This window comes from Alligator mississippiensis, chromosome 15 (genome assembly GCF_030867095.1).
Source record: "Alligator mississippiensis isolate rAllMis1 chromosome 15, rAllMis1, whole genome shotgun sequence".
Lineage (NCBI taxonomy): Eukaryota > Metazoa > Chordata > Crocodylia > Alligatoridae > Alligator > Alligator mississippiensis.
Genome location: NC_081838.1, coordinates 12,508,538 through 12,528,241, shown reverse-complemented (window position 1 = coordinate 12,528,241; position 19,704 = coordinate 12,508,538). Strand labels below are relative to the sequence as shown.

The 19,704-nt window shown below is 42.6% G+C and overlaps 1 protein-coding gene across 5 annotated transcripts in view; it reads right to left on the bottom strand.

The window, feature by feature from the left end:
* ASH1L (ASH1 like histone lysine methyltransferase) overlaps nt 1–19,704 on the bottom strand; it is a 98,394-nt gene that overhangs the window by 32,505 nt on the left and 46,185 nt on the right. For all 5 annotated transcript variants that reach the window (XM_059718588.1, XM_059718587.1, XM_059718585.1 and 2 more), the window contains 3 exons: nt 14,265–14,366; nt 7,652–8,393; nt 4,969–5,148 (listed from right to left, as the gene is read on the bottom strand). In XM_059718588.1, the coding sequence (XP_059574571.1) occupies nt 4,969–5,148; nt 7,652–8,393; nt 14,265–14,366 (1,024 nt within the window). The remainder of the gene's footprint in view (nt 1–4,968; nt 5,149–7,651; nt 8,394–14,264; nt 14,367–19,704) is intronic.

Genomic DNA, 19,704 nt, shown 5'->3' with positions numbered 1-19,704 from the left:
CCATTTGTTCACTACAGTACAGCGTTCTTTCATTTGTTCCAGTAAAAGAAAACAACTGCAAGAGTATGCATTCAAGACTAAGCCTGTGGAGGACTGCAGAAAAAACAATTTAAAGGAATAGCAATGAGTGCATATTCTCCTCCCCACCCCCACAAGTGGAGGGACCTGTAACAAAATTTGGGCACAGAAGACAGTAGCAACCTTTTTAAAGCAGAGACAGGAAGGTGGCCTCTAAGATATGCTATTTTATGAGACTCTGACTCAAGAAATTCCCCCAGAAAGAAAGCTTCTTATTCTTCTTTTGGTGGACAGCTCTGTTATCCAGATGATGAGCTGAAGGGATCTTCAGACTATTACAGTCTTGTTCATGACACTAAGTCCAAGAGCATTACGCAACTTCTAAGAAACCCATGGCTGTGTTTCAAGAAGTCATAGAATTGTTACTAAATACATCCCCAATTTTGGAATCTTAGCCAAGTGAAATATTTTCAACACTATCCCCAGAGGAACATTAATCCCAAATTAGAAAGAACCATCACATAGTAATGTCCAATGAGAAGAAGTGGTCCACAGTAACTATTTTTCCCTGAGATCCTGAACGGTTATTGCAACGTAATCAATAAAGGAAACTCAGGTCTCCTTCAGAAGAACAACTGTTGGATAAACAGATAGCAACTTGTCCATAATCTTTCTTTGTTCTCAAAACTATCATCTTACATAAGAATACACTGAAGGAAGGAATGTGTCATGCATGGTACATTTGTTTAAGATATTTTTTATTTAAGTTTCCCGGTATACTGATAAATCTGAAGTGAGCACCCCTTCCTCACAAGACTCCAGATGGGCCTGAATATGTATAAGTTTCTCAAGTCTGTACTGTTTGGACATCCTGAATCAGTATATAGATCTTCATCAAAAGGCATTTACAATTTTTCCAATGGTAGCTGAGGATTGGGTAAAGATCAGCTGCACACTGATACGAGAGGTGCTACCCCAGACAGCTGAAACTGAGAAGAACTGAATTAGACATCCCTTTAATTCTTGATTCTCTTGCCAAGGATCATGCTCTTACGATGTCCTGCACTGCATACCTGGCATTACTCATTAAGCTGTAACAAGCCATCTATACTGAGCTGAGCTGAGCTGTGTAGAGGCAGCTTGTACCATTCAACTTCTTTCAGCAAAGAAAGCAGTGGTGAATAAAAAATTGCAAGCCTACCCCCTGAAATAGTGGGTCAATGTTGACTATAGCAAAGAAAATGTTTGCACTGCCATCTTTTATCTGATGAGCTATGCCTGATCCAAAGACAGGCTTCAAACTCATCTGGAAATGTCAGCAGAACTGCCATCACTTCAATTATCCTCTCCAAACACATACAGAACTTGGGCAAGATGCTGTAGCGTGGGAAACCAGTTCTAGAGATGCAGCAAAATCTCTGCAGTTACACAGTGCAAAAAGCAAACGGAAATAAGTGATCAGTACAAACTGATACATTAGTTTATAAAGAGCAAATGCAGAGTGGTTTCTAATGGGAATTCTGACAAGCACTTAACTGTACTGTCACTAGAGGGTGCTGTGCTATTATCACAGTCGCACTCTTGTTTACAACCAACGTCATAAAATCATGGAACAGAAGGACTGGAAGGAACCTGTAAGATCATCGAGTCTGGTCCCCTGCCATGGGTAGGAGGTAACTGGGTTCAAATGAGCTCCACGAGGTGCTTGTCCAGCCTCCTCTTGAACAGCTCCAGGGATGCACCACCTCTGAGATTCTAGGTACCCTTACAGAAAATAAGTTTTTCCTTATGTCTATCCTAAATTTTTCCTCAACTAGCTTGTGCCCATTGGACCTCGTCCTCCCAAGGGGTGCCTTTCTGAAGAGCTGTTACCCTAGATCTTGGTGTTTGCCCCTGACATATTTGTAGGTGGCTATCAAGGCACTTCGCAGACTTCTCTTACTCAGAGTGAACAGGCCCAGTTCCCGGAGCCTCTCTTCATAGGGCCTATCCCCCAGGCCCTGATCATGTGGGTGGCCCTTTTCTGTACTCTTTCGAGCTTATCCACTTCCTTCTTGAAGCGTGGTGCCCAGAACTGGACACAGTACTCCAGCTGTGGCCTCACCAACACCAAATTGGCAACACATTGGCTGATGCATGCCAGAGCTCTATTTGCCCTGCGGGCAACTTCATCACATTGATAACTCATATTTATCCTTTGGTTGACTGTCACTCTCGGGTCCCTTTCAGATGCTGTGCCAGCCAGTGGACCACCACCCATCGTATAGTTGTGGTGAAGGTTCTTCCTACCCAAATGATGGACCCAGCACTTATCCCTATTGAACTTCATCTGATTGCATTGAGCCCATAGGACCAGCCTGTCAAGGTCATCTTGGACACTTGCCCTGTCCTCAGATGTGCCCGCATTTCCCCACAGCTTGGTATCATCCACAAACTTAATCACTGCGCTTTCCACTCCCTCATCCAGATCGTTGTTAAAGAAGTTAAAGAGCTCGGGCCCAAGCACTGATCCCTGAGGGATGCCACTGGAGACAGCCCTCCAGGATGAGGCCACGCCATGAAATGTTTTTATAGTCATGGATATGGCTGAAGTTGCTTAAAAACTGTCAGAACTACTGTATATTTCTCCAATCAACTAGTAGCCCCTGGATAAAACAGTGTGTACTAGCTACAAAGGACCTGAAAGACTAGGGGGTAATTATGATATCCTTTAATTCTTTTTTTTTTGTATCTGCTTAATTTTTCAACAATTGAACTGATCTTGTTTTATTGCCTGTGGGTTGGGAATCAGTCCTTTCCTGCATATGATTCTAATTTGACAAAGGGAAATGGAGAATCAGGTTTCCAATGTCATGCAGCAAACTTTTAAAAACTATGAGTCAAAATTCACTTCCATATCATCTGAATGTCAGACCTCTTAAATCATTTCTGCTGAAAAGAAATAGGTGCAGCTTGCTTTGGGGGAGAAAGGGTGGTTATGCATGGATCCCTTCAGAGTACCTTTTCTGTCAACCACTTAATTTACCCTGTTGAATGAGGGCTGGGAGGTGGACACAATACATTTACTCCACATAGTACTTTGCATTCTGTTGCTGCAGATTAGTCAAATCTGTCTCTACAGTTTACAGGGAGCTTGAGAATGAGTTTAATCAGTAATTTTTTGTTCTTTTCATTAAGATAATTACTAAGGGCCACATAGTAATATGGCTATGCATACTGTTTTATATTCTGGTTCACAAATAATCCTACTGACACTAATGGGGTAACTCAAGCAGTAAGAGGCTACTCAGTGGAGCAAATGCTTAAGATTATGTCCATACATATCTGTACTAAGAAGTAACTTTAGCAGGGAGTTTCTCTACATTCCTGTTGGAGCTCTAACATTCACATTTCCTCTGCTTCATTCTTCTTGAGGCCTTGTATTGCAGCCATGATTGTTCCATCAAAGGACTAGATTTAATGCAAGAACAGTGGTAGCATGATACAAGAGACTGGAAAGAGAACTAGAAATCAATAACCCTGTACTGACTTTGAGCATGTTACTTAACTCTTCTGTGCCTCTCTGGTATGCAAATACAACAGTGAAAAGACTAGTATGATGCCTAATTAGACAGCTGCTCAATCTACAAAATTGGATGAAGAGTGAAATGTGCCCCTCTGTTAATAAGGGCCACTCGAGATCTATGCAACATCTAAGTAGTGTTTTGAGAAATTAAGTGTGGCTTAAATAGTGCATAGGCTCTTAACTAGCCTTCTAAACAGTGGTGAACTTTTCTCTATATTCATGCCCAATTCCTGTGAATCTAGAAATCCTCTTGAACTATTCAAAAACATCTGACAAGTCAGAGATCTGTGCACTAATCCTGCACTGCATCACCCTCTTTTGCCAGGTACTTTTTTTCTCACAAAGAAATGAATGATTCTGACAACTCCTCTGCAAGGGCAACCTTTCTATTGCAGTGGGAATATTCTATTGCCTGCAAAAATGGTAAGAAAATTTGATATTTAACACTTCATTTCAGGAAATAAACCCTTGTCTTCAAAAGAACATCAAAAGGATAGGATCACTGTCAACTGTGAGAGGATATGCTTCCAACAACTAAAAAAAATGAATAAAAATGCAACTCTAGTTTCATTTTGGTCAAAACACAAGCCTCACTCACAGTCCTTCTCAAATATGCCACTTTGTTCTGGGATTCACTTGCTAGTGGTCTATGGAAGTCACTTGGTGTTGCCCCTTTTTTTCATTATGTGCCAAACCAGAAACTCGTGAAAACACAACACTCTCAACATAAGCAATTACTGTAGCTACTGCAAGTTTTTTTCGAATGTAAAATCAGAGGGGAAAGCAGGAGGAGATCTCTCCGTGAGACGCACCCTCTTTTCAGTTTTGAGACGTGGGGGGAAAAAACTTTGAGACTCACAGCTCTTTACATTAAACATCAAGTGTAAAATGAGGGAGATTAACATAATTTAACTATAAAATGAACAGGAAATAGAGATGCATTTTTGGCAGTTGCATTAAGTTCCTTCACTTCAAAAGCTAGTCACACTAAAGACGACTCTGTTATCATGAATCAATAAAGTGAGAAAACTAATGGCCCTTTTTATGCGGACACTGTACTCAGTACCTGAGTATATCAAGTTCCATCAGCCCTTTTATTGCTGTGATCATTAAGACTGTCGAATGAAGCTGTCTTAATCTTCTTCAAGGCTGATACTCAGCAACACTTTCAGATTGCTGGAGGCTGCTTTCTGACTGGGGTTACATTTTACATTTTCACTGGGTCAGATTCTGATAATTATCATGCATGTAATTTTTCACAGGATTGGATTAAGTTGGTGGTTTTATTTCAGCTGCTCATTAGTAGCAGTTCTTTAAGGTTCTAGTTGAAAGGAGACAGTTTCCCCTGGAATATCAGACAGCAGTGTTTCAGTGGTACTACTTACTCTGTGGTTTTGTACACATCAGAGTACAGCCCTGCCTTCTGGTACTTCTTCTTGGGGGGCCTAGGAGCTTTTTTCTCACGCTGAGTAAGTGAAGGCAAAGGCTGCTCAGTGTTTTCAGACTCAGGTGGCTTTCCAGGGGCTTCCTGGGGACTGGATGTTTCAGCTGTTGTTTCAGAAAAGCTGGAAGAAAATGTAAAGATACTACAACATCATTATTCTATTCATAAAAAGAACAACAAAGAAGGTCTACAGCCTGTGGAATTGCAATGGCTTTTGTCATCACCATTTTCGCAATTCAAGTAAAATTGTTCGTAAGTAAGCTACCTTTATAACAAACAAGGAATTAAATCTATCACTGAAGCATTAAAGCATAATGTCACAGACAGCTATGTTATATGTGTGCAGTCACAAACAGATGTCTAGCAAACTGTGTACATAGATACAAGCATAAGTTGTCTTTGTACTTACAAAATAAGTCTGCTTGGAAACCGTACATTTTAGAACTAATTCCATTATAACCCAAGTCATTTTGGCTGAGAAATTGCTTGTTCTTTGTTGATAAACATTTGATGTTATTCAGCATTCTCCCAGTAGTAATTATTAGTTACAGATTTTCAGATATGGGGCTTACTTCTCTTCTTTACAGTACTATAAATAAGAAGTGACTCTACCAGATGCTGAGGGTATCTGATATGAGTCAATGTAACTGAGGACATGGAGATACAACACATTTACAGCCCTGTAATATACACTGGGATTGACTTTGGAGTGGACAAATGAGCAGCTTACTCAGAGGGAGCAGATTGTAGGCCGCTGTGTTGGTCCCTCACTACTAGGTGAGGCAGGGAAGCTAGTATTATGCTGCTCGCACTAAACCATGTGTCATAGACTGGATTTGGCCTGTGGAGATGCTCTAGCCTGCTCAGGGGCAGGCAACTGGAAGTTGGGGGTGCATCCAGGGGGAGTGGCCTGTCGCAAAATCTGGGACCCTTGGGCCCCAGCAGACATGGCAACTGTTGTCAGGGCGAGTAAGGGTGACAACCCCAGCTGCCCTGTGGCCACTTGGCCCACTGTTACTGCCGTTGCTGTGCTTGACCTACCTCCCTAGCCGCTGCATGCTCTGTACTGGAACTGGAGCTGTAGCTAAAACCATTTACCTTGGGCTGGAGCCATACTGTGCTCCAGGCTAGATCTGGCCTGCAAGGAGCCCCATGATCCAGATCCAGATCAGGATGCAGGGTAAAAGAAAAGTTTTCTGAGGATTTCCCAATCGTTCAATCCTTGAGTTTTAATCAATTCAAAATTGATCTAAAATTTTTATTTTTTTAATTGCATGATAAGCTGGACCCTTCAGATTAATAACTAAAAGCCAAAAGAATAAAGATATGCTCAAAAGGAGAGTTTAGAGGATATTTTTGGAGTAATGCAATTAAAAATTAACACAACAAAATTATTAACATTATTTATCATAGTGTAATCCTTACACACTCCAGCTACCTAATGGAAATCTCAATTTATATTATTTAGGAGAGGCATGCAACTCTGCCTTTTGTCATGTGCCTCCAAGAATATGCCTAGAATCTAAAACTGGGTGATGTTTGCACACTTTCTCAAATGTTAGTGGGTATGATTTTCCAGAATGATGAAGAAACGATAGCAAGGCAAAGTTTGGGGGAAGCCTAGTCTGTTTGTGCTAGAGGATGGACAGAGTGATACTTCTGGTGTGTTGTCTGTGGTGCACAGTGGCAGTTCTAGTGGTGAGGTATAGACCTTAATTTTCCTTGCTGCTTGTATTTGTGTATAGATCAACTTAAACTCATGTACAATATAGTGCTTTTGTTATTAATGTATACTGTGCATCTGTGACGTGCCAAAGAAAATTCAAATCAAAAGTTTTCATAATGGATAGAACCACCACTTTCATTTCCTCAGTAGGCAACTCTTTGCTAGCCTAGCACCATCTCACAAAAAAACTTTCCCAAACACACAACTAATTTGCATTAAATGTTCATTCTGAAAAACACAAGCTCAGTGGAAGACGAGGTTCTGCCCCAATTTCAGTACTAGACAAACAGGGGACAGACTGGTTTTTCAAAGCACTGCTGAGCACTTTCCTGCTTAAAATCCTGCTCCTTTAAAGTGCCTTGGTCCACCCCAAATTACCAGTCTCTACTGAAAACCTGCCCCTATGCCTCCCTTGTACAGGGAGAGGACAACTTTGCTAAATCTCTGCAGAGATACAGTTGAGGTTGTGCTCCACACAGCTCTTCTTTTCACCTAAGAGACTCTGTGAACCTGTTCCCTGCATTGAAGCAAGAGGGCTTCTTGTGCTCTCTCCCTTTTTAGTGCACTAGTAATGGATAGCCCATAATTTAACACCAAAAGTGAAACAATCAATTATTACAATGACATCTGGGGAACTGGGTGGGTCAGGTAGGGCTGCCAGTTCAAATCCAGCCTAAATCAGAAAGGATTGAATATTCTTACTATCTGAAAGCAAAAATTGTTCACTGCCTATGGGAAATTAATTGGTGGCCTCAACCTAGTCTATTCTGTCTGACAGCAAACGTAGCTGGCCATGTACATGGAGTGGAAAAAGCCATCTTTTAAGTGATGGAGAAATGCTTTTGCTATGACGTTCAATTGTGAACGCTAGGAAGGTAAGGGAATATAATGGATTTACCTTTTATTGCTTTCCTGCTCATCTTCTGGTAAAGGCTTCTGTCTTTTCTGGGCCTGTTCCTCTTCGAGCCACCTCTTCCTTTTCCACCCTTTTCTGTGATCTGTGTTCAAGTTCACACTCTGCACTACAGCCTCAATGACATCAGTGACGGTATCAGGTCCGAGGTGTAAAGCGCTGCTGCCCTCTTCCCTCTTGTCTAATTCCTGACTGACCAAGCGAGCAGCTTGGAAAGCTTGCATTGAAACTACTGCCTGCATTGGGTACTTCCGTGGCCTGCCTGGCCTGCGCTTCACAAAGTTATTTCCTGTCCGTGACTGCCTTTGCAACTTCTTGGCTTTTAGAATTTTATTGACGTGGTCCAGATTTTTCTTAGTTGCCAAGATCTTGTTGTAATTGCACATTTTTCTAGCCTGTCGCTGCATGGCTTCAACCATGCTTCTCTTGAGATGATGTGGGGAGTAGCTGCTTGGTAATCTGTCTGAAAGATGTGAGATGCCATCACTGCAAGAGTCATTTGTAACTGCTGGAGCCAAGAGACTGTCCTGTTTCCCGAGACCTCTTTCCCTGTTGAGGTTTCGACCGGGACTAGCAGAAGGCGGAACAGATACATTTGCAATGACTGCTTCTAAGGTTTTGTCCAGAACAGCCTGGCCTTCATGCTGTGCCATGCGCTGCAGTAAGCAATCCACTGAATCATCTACAGCAGTTGCTAGCCTTGTTCCTCGTGTGGGTATTCCAATCACTGGAAAACATAAATCAACAAAAGTACACTAGAATCGATTTAGTTATCATATGAACACAAAAAATATCATACTGGGTTAGACTAGAGGTCCATCTAGCCCTGTGCCATGTCTCCAACAATGGCAGGAGTGGATGCTTTAGAGGGAGAGCAAGAGCATGGAACTGGTGTAGCTAGAGCAGTGCTGCCCAACCTTTTTGCCCTGCAGGCTGGGCAGGCAGCGCCAGGTCCATCTGCAGGCTGGATCTGGCTGGTGAGCCCAATTCAGTGGTGGGGCAAGTTAATTACGTGGTGCATAAAAAAGTGCTTTCTCTTGTTAGTTTTAGAGCCTGCTCTGCTACTGTCAGTGGAGGACCCTTAGTTCTAGTATTTTGGGACTTGGTGCATAATAGTTCTCCATTCACTGTATCCATACTCTTCATGATTTTATAGAATTCTTATCATATCCCACCTCAGATACCTTCTTTCCAAACTGAAGAGTCCTAAGCCTTTTTACTGTCCCTGGTAAGGCACCTGCTCTATAACCCTGATCATTTTAATAACCCTTCTCTGTACCTTTCTAATCTTGCTACATTCTTTTTGAGATGCAGAGACCAGAACTGTATATAGTGCTCAAGAGGTGGGCACAACATTGATTTGTATAATATGATAATGTTTTCCATTTTGTTTTTAATTATCTTTTTAATGATGCCCAGCATTTTATTAGCTTTTTTGGTTGCCACTGCACACTGATCTGATGGTCTCTTTCCCAAGCCACATTACCTTGCACCTGTCGAAGGTAAATCAGTACATTCTATCAGTCTTGAACCAAATAAAATACAATAGCCAGATCCTCCTCTTGGAGACAATGCCAAATGTTATTTTTTACAGTAGCCTATTGCTTCTGCTACCGCATTGTAAAGATGCTTGTTTCTGTCACAGTGCCATCATAAGATAGTGGCCTAGATGTGCCAGGAAGAGGGAAGCTTGTACTCTTGCCATGAATTTCTCTCCTGCCTACTTCTGTTCTCCTTAATGTATGTAGATTAGCATGCCTGACTTTCCCTCCTTCATTTCCATTGGGAAGGACTAATAAGGGTGTTGCCCATTAAAGAACACAGGCACTAGTCCATAACAGTGCAGTGCTTTGGAGTGTGTCACTTGTCTTACACAGAGGTGCTGCAACACATAGGCATGCACATTCAAGTGGGCTTTAAATGGCAAAGCCTTCAGGATAAGGATCATATCTTTGTAGGTATATGAAAATACCATGGGATAGGTATACCAACACATTAGCACAATCATTTGTTGTTTTTCCCTCCTCAGAGGATGATCAGCATTTGGCATCCTGTCTCCAGAACTATCTGTGGAATCAAATTTATTTGGATTCAAGGGACTGAGAGGAAAAAACACGAGCAAAACACCAAAATGATCCAAACACTCAGGATTTCAAACTATTTTATGCTAGTCTTTTTTCTATAAGTTGGGAATGGTTTATAGGCTGAGCATTATTTTTAGCCTGAACAGGCAATGAAAAAGGACAGACATAATAATTGTATATCCTCCTCAGGCTGCAGGCCCAGCATGGGGGAAGGGCCGCCTGTCCAGTTCTGAGGCTGGGAAATGCATGATTCTGCAGTGATATAAGCATAGCAAATCTGCTCCGACTTTAATTCTGCTTCATTTAGAGTCAAATAAAGTAACTTAGCTCACTTGCATTTCTACAGGCTCACACAAATGTAAGAGTTCTAGCAAAACAGCTGCCGTGTGTCCGAGCTACTGTCCCATTCCCTTTTAAAAGAGCTGAAATGCACAGTTGTCCATACCCCTGCTTATTTAGCCTTAGAAGTCCATGATAAATATAACGCTAATGAAACAAAATGCAGTTAAGAAATGCATGTAGACCAGGGGTGGGCAAAATGGTGGATCCAGCTGGCGGCTGGACTCCATTTCCCAGCAGCCCCTGCCCAAGTCATTGCAGCAGGTTTCCATGGAGATTCCAGGAGGTGTGTTGCTGTGACAGTGCAGGGCCACAGTTTCCATGGAGACCGGCCCAAGCAGTGATGGCAGGGCACCTGGCTAAGCAGGGAGCTGCTCCAGGGCTAGGGCCGGGATTCTGCAGTGGTGACAGAGTGGTACGCAATCCATTGCCTGCGTGCTGTGGGCAGGGGCGTTCAGGCAGCAGACCATGGCTCTGCCCCGCTTCCTGCATGCCCCAGGCAGGGGCAGGCAGGCAGTGGATCATGACTCTGCCCCAGCTCTGGACCATGCTGTTACCGCTGGAAAATCCCAGCCCCAGCCCTGGAGCAGCTCCCCATCTAGCCATGTGCCCTGCCAGCGCTGCTTGGGCAGGTCTCCATAGAAACCCAGGCCTCCTGGGGTCTCCACGGAAACCGACCACAGTGATACGGGATGGGGCTGCTGGGAAATGGAGTCTGCCGTGAGCCGAATTTGGCCCGCAGGCTGAACTTTGCCTGCCCTGGTATAGACACTACTGATAACACTTCTCTAACCTGGAATACCTAGCTGAAACAATTTTAGCTCATTTTCTACAACATAAATATTACGTGCTGTGTATCTTCAGGTGCACACGCATTTGGAAGACAGTTTTCAGATTGGCTATACCGATAGGCAGTGTAAGAAGGGATTTCCAAGTGAACATTTTTTCCCCAAGGTTGGCCTGTTGGTTCTTAAAGATAAGATTTATTAGCTCTCTGGAATTAAACAGATGTGCTCAGTCTTTCTTGTGGTGCCTCCCATGAATAGCTATAAAGCAAAACTACAAGTCACTACTAAGGCAACTGGACTTTTGATTTTTTCCAATTTCAATACACTATACTTTCCAATTTTGATATGCTAAGTACAGGATGAGCCAGACCACTCTGATCTACAAGGGAAAGCTCGACTGTTCTTCACCTTAGTGCTGAAGGCTATACCTCACTCAAGCAATCAGTGCTGGAATGCATCACAAGGGAAATGAAACCACATGCAGTTCTTCTACAAGAAACACATGCAGAGCACCTGCGGAAGATGCTCTTGAGTGACAGGCTTGCAGACTCTGTAGACAGCAGGATCCGTGGCCTTGCTACCTTTATCAGAAATGACTTGCCATACACTACCAAGGGACATAACACCTCCCAGAATGCAACAGAACATAGCGCTGTCCAGGTCAATTATATTATCACTGTTAATATATACAAGCCACCCTCTGCTGCGCTGTCATTCGTATCCCTGCCTATTTACAACCAGACAGCTTTACATACAGGTGACTTCAACTGCCAACACTAAAGCTGGGGATGCTCCATTAACAGCAGTAATGGAGACAATCTTTGTCTCTGGGCAAGCCTCAACGACATAACCCTCATATATGAGCTGAAGGAGCCATGTACCTTCCACTCTGGACACTGGAACATTCAGACAAACCCAGATCTTGCCTGGCAACTTTACTAAAATACTGAGAAGAAAAATACTTGACAAGTTTCCATCATCTCAGCTCATACCCTCACTTATCAGCGCTGCTATGATTTTTCAACCCACACCATCCAGACTATTCCCAGGATGGAACTTTCAGAAGGTGGATAGATGGATTAGCAGAAATACCAATTACAAATGTGCATTTACAAAATCTGAAAAGAATTACTGGCAACTACTGAGATCAAATCTACTTAAACTGCTAACTGTAAGGCAGCAAATGGTAAAGAGCTGTGGTGTTTTGGTGTAGGACTAACTTTTACAGGAAGACACCAGGAAGCACCACTGTCAACAAGGCTTGCATCTTGCTGCAGGAGGAAGACTGCATATTAGCTGACAAAGATAAGGCACAGACAGTTTAAGATAAATATTTGTGTTCACCAGTCCAAATCAAGTACTCTGGAGACAAGAAAAAGAACATTAATGAAAACATATGACTTACTGCAGAGCTTCCAAGTAACAAATCTACAAGGAAAAGTGACAATGGTTTTCAGACCACAAGACAATTTAAATAAGAAGGAATCAGCACTTCAAGTTCTAAAAATCTTTCTATGGGAAAATCACTTCCTAAAGGCCTCTGGAAAGAAATCAAAGTTAACTTATGCTAGGTCACAGCAGTTAGAAGCAAATGGAAAACACAGCACAATTCACTCTCACTGGAAGCAATGGGAAGATTCACACTTTCTGCTTTCAATTTGAGATGTAATATTACAGACAAAAAACTTAACCTCAGCTTTCTTACAGCCCTTGAGATAAACATTAAGGAAATAGGAACATCTCTGGGATTCCTTGTAGAAACACCATCTGTTTTGTAAACTTGAGTTTTGTAAACAGCTGCACTAACCAGTGATAACCAAACCACACAACCCTACACATTTTAGGACATGGAGTCTGATGGCCTGTCCTTGAACTGGTATTCTTGGTTTGAAACTGACCCCAAGGGATCAGACAAATAAACTGTATGATCCTAATGACAGCTGCAGCCCTGGTCATGCATGCCTGGAGCACTTTGTAACAAAGCAGCCTTCTATGACAAAAACCATTGAAACACACAATATGCTCAGGACCTAAAAGACTCTAAAAGCAGAAATGGTAATACCAGCAATACCAGGGGCTTGTTCTTTTTGGTGCTGATAAAACTGACCTTCAGTCTTCTCCCAGTGCTTTTCTTGTATTAGAAATAATCTGAACTTCTAATGTTCTTCCATCTACAACTTGATCCACCAGCTGGATAGGACATCTCTGCTTTAATATGTGGCCATGCTCACAAATGAATCTGTCAAACACCCTTGTTCAGACTGAAAAGGAGTTCAACAATCTTGGCATACTCCTGGACACTTGTCATGGAAGCCACAACAAAATGACAATAAAAAACTTTTGAAATGGCTGATAGTTACACCACTTATCTAATTTCTGTTGTACGAGATGATCACGTATGTTATCTGTTGAAGGTTTACCATTTTATGTAGCCCTTCAACTACTGCACTAGTAGTTGAATGACAACTGATATTCTATTTACACAGTGGAAAACAGGCATATTACTAATCTAAACTGCATAGCGACACAACTCATCCTTGCATTTTAAGGCATCCCTTGCTGTATTATTAGTTTGAACCACTATATGCGGTAATGTCCCAAAGCTACAAATAAACTGGTCTCAATTGTGGTAGGAACAGTATAAACTTAAAATAAATTATAGTAATATGACCTGAAGTCCTAATATTCTTAAATAATAATAAAAAGATGATGCTTGAGAGACATGAGAGTTGAAAGATGACCATTGAGATCCCTCCCAACCCTGTAATTCTACAAGAGACAAACAGGCCAAAAATAAAAGAATGGGGAAACAGGGTAGAAACACAATGGGATCTGCGTGATTCCTAGGGAGGCGAGGGAAAGAAACAGCCTCAGGAAAGGGAATAGACATGGCTAATTCCAGTTCAAAAGTTGACTATGTCAAAAGATACAACCAGTTAAAATTGGGGTGAACAGGAAACAAGGCTACTATTTAGCAAAATTAACTGTGACAGTCACTGTTACTTTAAGAAAGGCATAGTACACAACCAAGCTTTAGGACATGTCTACAATACTGACTACAGTGCAGCACAGAGATTTGAGTTAGCTTAAAAGGATGGAAAAATTCTAGCTACAGAAGAATGAATCTTCCCCTGGGCTTATCTACCCTGCATTGAACTCCCGTTACCATGGTTAAACTGCTTCTGGCACCCAAGCTCCTTCACTGAAAGCTAGCTCAGGTATATCTGCAGTATAGACATGCCTTTTTTAGGGGTAGGAGAACATGGCATCCTCATGTCTATGCTACAGCACCCTGAGGGCTCTTGGGGCACTTCTGCTTTGGCTAGACATTGTAAAGCAGCTATAATCATAGTAGCCTGAAACACTTAAAGCCCAAATATTACTTGCCTGTAGAAGATGTGCTCTCAGACGCTGATCTCTTTCTGGAAGGGCTGCAATTTGTGCTCTCTGACTGTCTCTGAGAGGGCTTGTCTTGTGTTGGCAGAGTGCCTGAAAAGCACAAAAGTGAAGAATAAACCACAAGAACTTAAATTCGCTTAAATCGAGCAATTCCAAGGAAACACATTCCAGATGCCAAACGTTCAAAGCAGGACTATATGTGCTAACATTGATAACAATTGCCCATATTGGGCATCCAGGTGTGGAAAGGCAGAATTGGGTCAACCAGGGCAGAACTTTTCACATTCCAAGTCCAATAACTAGCTAAAAATATACTAGCAAACACAAGCCCCCAAGAAAGAGTGGATTATTTTACATCTGAACCTTTATTTTTTACTACATGTATATCAAAGTTCAGTTTTTTAAGGGCATAGCGTCAACTTGCATATCAAACACAGTGTACACTACCCTTCACTTTGCAGGACACTAAACAGCATTACATTAATTATATCTGCGTACAGACAAGTTTTTGTTTTTTAAAAACATGTACACATACAAATATCTGCACCTGCAAAGTGCAACACTTGTATGTATGAGCAAAGGAGTTGAGACCCAAATGAAAAACTGGCCCTGAAGGTGGAAAACCCTGGCCTAAACCTGGAGAACATACAGTGCTCTGGATAGTTTTGAAGGAAAGCAGCTCTGTGAAACCTGGATATACAGACAGTCAATTTGTCTTCTACATTCATGATCACAAACTCCTCCAAGACTGTTTCAGGCTGGACATAAGGAAAAACTTAACTGTCCGAGCCCCCAAGGCCTGGAATAGACTGCCTCTAGAGGTGGTGCAAACACCTACTCTAGTTTCCTTTAAGAAACAGTTGAACATTTATCTTGCTGGGATTCTTGGACCCCAGCTGACTTCCTGCCTCTGGGGCAGGGGGCTGGACTCGATGATCTCCCAAGGTCTCTTCCAGCCCTAATGTCTATGCAATCTATGAATCCAGACATCTAGTCTTGAAAGGAAAAAACAAATACACATTTCAGAAGAAATTCACTGGGTCTTGTCTCTAGCTTTACGCCATAAGAAAGATGGATTGTACTCTAACAGCATGACAACATTAACATCTTTCTTCATTTGATCTGAAGCAAGTGCCTGCTACTGTTTGATGCAGGTCTAGACTATACAAGTGCATCTTTTCAGTGGCTCTCTCCCTTAAAAAAAGCCCTCAGTTCTGCCCTACAGAAACAGTCTGTAGACATTAGGAAGATCCAACCCTTTTCCTCTCCACAAAGAATTGTTTATGAGTTATGGGCATAAAGAGAAAGCAAAAATGATCCTTTAGACCCCTACTCTCATTTCTAAAATGTTGATGTGTGGCTAAAAGTCTCAATGAAAATGTGGCCCAGTTGCTAGGTGAACTCCATGAAAATTTCCATCCTTGACAGGCAGGTATTGGTTATATAAATCTAACCCAGGTTCTTCTCTCTAGGCAGGATCGCTCCACTCAAGCTGCTGCAACTGCCATATCACAGAACACCAGCACCAGGAGGCATATGGGTTTGACATCTATGGTGCCTACTTTTTCAGTTCCTCTAAGAAGAAAAGTTCTTCCCTGAGCAGCAGTGAGAAGGACCCCAGAGGCTCCAAGGTCTGAGACAAGAGTACCAGGATATTTTAGTAGCTGATAAAAAATAAGTAGTCAATTAGTTGCAGAGCTTCATAGTTGGTAGGGTCAGAAGGGACCTGAGCAGATCATCAAGTCCAACCCCCTGCCATGGCAGGAAAGAGTACTGGGGTCAAACGACCCCAGCAAGTTGTTCATCTAGCCTCCTCTTAAAGACCCCCGGGGTAGGAGCCAGCACCACTTCTCTTGGAAGTTGGTTCCAGCTCCTAGCTGCCCTGACAGTTAAGTAGCACCTCCTGATATCTAGCCTGAATCTACCCTCTGCCAGCTTGTGACTGCTATTTTTTGTCACTCCTGGTAGTGTTCAGGGGAACAGGGACTCCCCCAATGCCTGCTGGCCCCCTCTGACTAGTCTGTAAACGGCCACTAGGCCCCCCTCAGCCTTCAAGGGGGGGCTTTATAGCCCCTGGCTGCATGTGGCCCCCCGTGCTTTAAAAGCAGGCAGTTGAATGGCATTGTTGATTTTAGAAAAAAAATCAAATCAAGGGGCTGAGGCCCCCCTCAGCCTTCTCTTGTGGAGGGTGAACAGGTTCAGGTCCCGTAGCCTCTCCTTGTAGGGCCTGCCCTGCTGCCCCCTGATCATGCAGGTGGCCCTCCTCTGGACCCTCTCCATGTTGTCCACATCCCTCCTGAAGTGCAGCGCCCAGAACTGGATGCAGTACTCCAACTGCGGCCTGACCAGTGTTGCATAGAGGGGGAGGATCACCTCCTTGGACCTGCTCGAGATGCATCTGTGGATGCATGACAAGGTGTGGTTGGCCTTCCTGACTGCGTCCCCACACTGTTGGCCCATGTTCATTTTGGCATCAATAATGACTCCAAGACCCTTTTCTGCCTCTGCACTGACGAGAAGGGAGTTCCCCAGCCTGTAGGTATGCTGCTGGTTCTTCCTCCCCAGGTGCAGCACCTTGCACTTGTCAGTGTTGAAACCCATCCTGTTCTCATCTGCCCACCCCTGTAACCTGTCTAGGTCCAACTGCAGCCTATTCCTCCCTTCTAGAGTGCCCACTTCCTCCCACTTCTTAGTGTTGTCTGCAAATTTGAACAGGGTGCTTTTTAACCTTTTGTCCAAACTTGCTTTACTGTATATGTTTGCTTTTACCAGGTAGTCATTAGAGGTGGCCATGCCAACAAGTGCTTTCTTTGGACTAGTTTACCCACAATGGCTCAGTCATACCAGCAAGATCCTTGTGCTTTATAGATTTATCTCAACACAAAGCAAAACAAAATGCAACACCTCAAGCAACTTTCACCTTAGTCCTGACAGCTTGGCTGGCATGGGAAGCATGCAGATACTAGCGAGATGAGTGCCCTGGAAAAACTTCGATATAGCATTGCTGGTGACAATCTACAATGAGTGTGTGTCAGTAAAGATCTTGGAAGCTTCTGGAAGGTACCTTATGGATGTAGTGCTTAGAAGAAGACTGGCTATTCCAATGTGAACAGTCTCTCTGAGTGAACAAATTTAGCATTAGAGATTTCATATTGGTCTTTTCATCCCTAATTAGCAGGCTACAAAGAGAGCACACCACTTACACTCTAAACCAGGACCAGGAATCTGTGCCAAAGTCAGACATGCTGCCTCAAGACTTGCATGTGTTTGAGAGATCAGGAAATAGGAGAATCCTGGGACCTAGGGGAAATCATTAATTCAAACGCAGAACACACTTTACTTCCTACCAAAACCTTTCATCTAAATGCATACTTCTCGTCTCATCTCCAAGAGCTCTGAATCTCAAGGGTTCTCTTTTGTATGACGACATCTAGAATGCCGGCTCATGGAGGAGAAATTCTGGCATTTCTTTGGGAGAGAATTTCACTATCAGACAAGTTATTTGGGATTGCAATTAATGTATATCCAAAGTATGTCCTTCTTTAGGGGGCACAGAAATTACACTACATTTCCTGTTAATTTGTTGAGGAGAATTAAATGCCATAAAGCTTGATATGGCACTTTGCTGCATACTGCACTCCCGGGAAGATTCTTAGACTGTCCCAAGCAGTGTCATGGTAGGGAAACAAAACAAAAGCGGAAATGGCCATTTATTGAACGCTTGTCTGCCCTTCAGGATCATGGAGGTGTCAGTAGTGAGAAGAAACTGTACAAATCTTGGGTGTAGTCTGCTAAGGTTCTAGCCTAGTGACCATTTTAAAGTCATTAGTCTCTACAGAGGGAATATTAATCCAACCTGAACTCAATACCAACTCCATGTGAACTGCTTTTCCTTGAGAAGTTTATAGGACTCAAAAGGTATTGCCATGAGCTCACATCAGAATGTTCCTACCTTAGAGAAACCTGCAGAGTAGACGAGTAGAGAATGATTCTCCACCTCTTCTCCCACAGTAAAAGGACTTAGAAGGAATGATTACTAGAAAGAATTGCAAATCTGTAGGCATAACTGGTTGGAGAAATTGAGTGCTGTCTAGTTTGCAAGGCTGTTTGTGGTTGCTGACAGCCATTAGACTCCTCATCCTGGCAGTTTCCCTAACATCACAGGTCACCCACACCTTTGTTTTACTGACCCCGAATGATCGAAGCACGCAGTTAGCCCTCAGTGCATACCCCAAGTGGAGCTGCTATTACCTGCCTATTAATTTTTTGGGCTCAAATACTACTAATGAAGATTCACTTGCCTTGCTACCTCATTGCCCTTATTTCCAGGTCCTAGCCAGTATGTGCTGTGTTTGCTTTCATGGCCCAAGTGTTAAAAGCATATTCTCTGCTAGCTCTTCCCTTGAAAAGAAGCTAATAAAGAGCGATTAAAGTGTTCTCTTTCTGAATATTCTAAACATGGGCATGTATAACAGATGGGATCTACTATGGCGGGGAAGTGGGGCTCCAACATGTAAGCCACATGCTACCCCAAACTGGGAAGGATTATTGTCAAGTCCAGCAGGGGGAGCCCAAGCTCTTCAGGATCCTTTCTGGCCAGCTGCTGCGGGCTGACTTGAAGACCCAGGAAAACAGACCCAGCCCAATAAAGTGGCACCTGAAATTGCTGAACAATCCTTTATGGAGAAGAGTGACAGTGTCAGAGTGATGATGTAGCCACAATGTTCGAGGACTTATGCAAGAGAAAAGGATTTTAAGGCGATATATTTCACTGGCCCAGCTGCATGGTCGGAGTAAAGTTTTAAAATGCAATGTATTCTTCATCAGGTCCTTTACTAAGAAGACACATCTTCAATGAACGGCACTGAGGTTCTAATGCTGTGCATATTCAGGCATTCAGCAGTCCTTTCCCCTGCTTTGATACTGGATTATAATGTGTGGGGAGCACAGTGAACTGCAATTAAAAAAAAAATACAACTGGATAGCAATATGTTGTTGGAGTCATGGGAAATTACAAATACAGGCAGTCAGTCTATGCTTGAAAAGCAGGGCTTGCCAATTTGAATTTACTTTATCTCATTATTTTAAAATATCAGGTGGACAAGATATTTCTATTTGGATGGGAAACATCAAAGAGAAATGTTGGTTACTGCAATTTGTGCCTCTTTTACACATTAAACTGTTGTTTACAAGCCTGAATCAACTACTCCTAAGAGAAAAAGCAGGGTTTGGTGTAAAAGAATGTCACTATTTTTAGATGCAAATATGCCCATTACTTTTGGCTGACAATGGCTTGTATCAAATATGTTTAAACTTAGACTGATCAAAAATGAACCATTATGGAGAGAGGGGGAGAGAAAGGGAATTTTCTAAATATAAGAATAACTTCTAGAGAAATAAAATATATCCAAATATGTTAAAAGAAGGC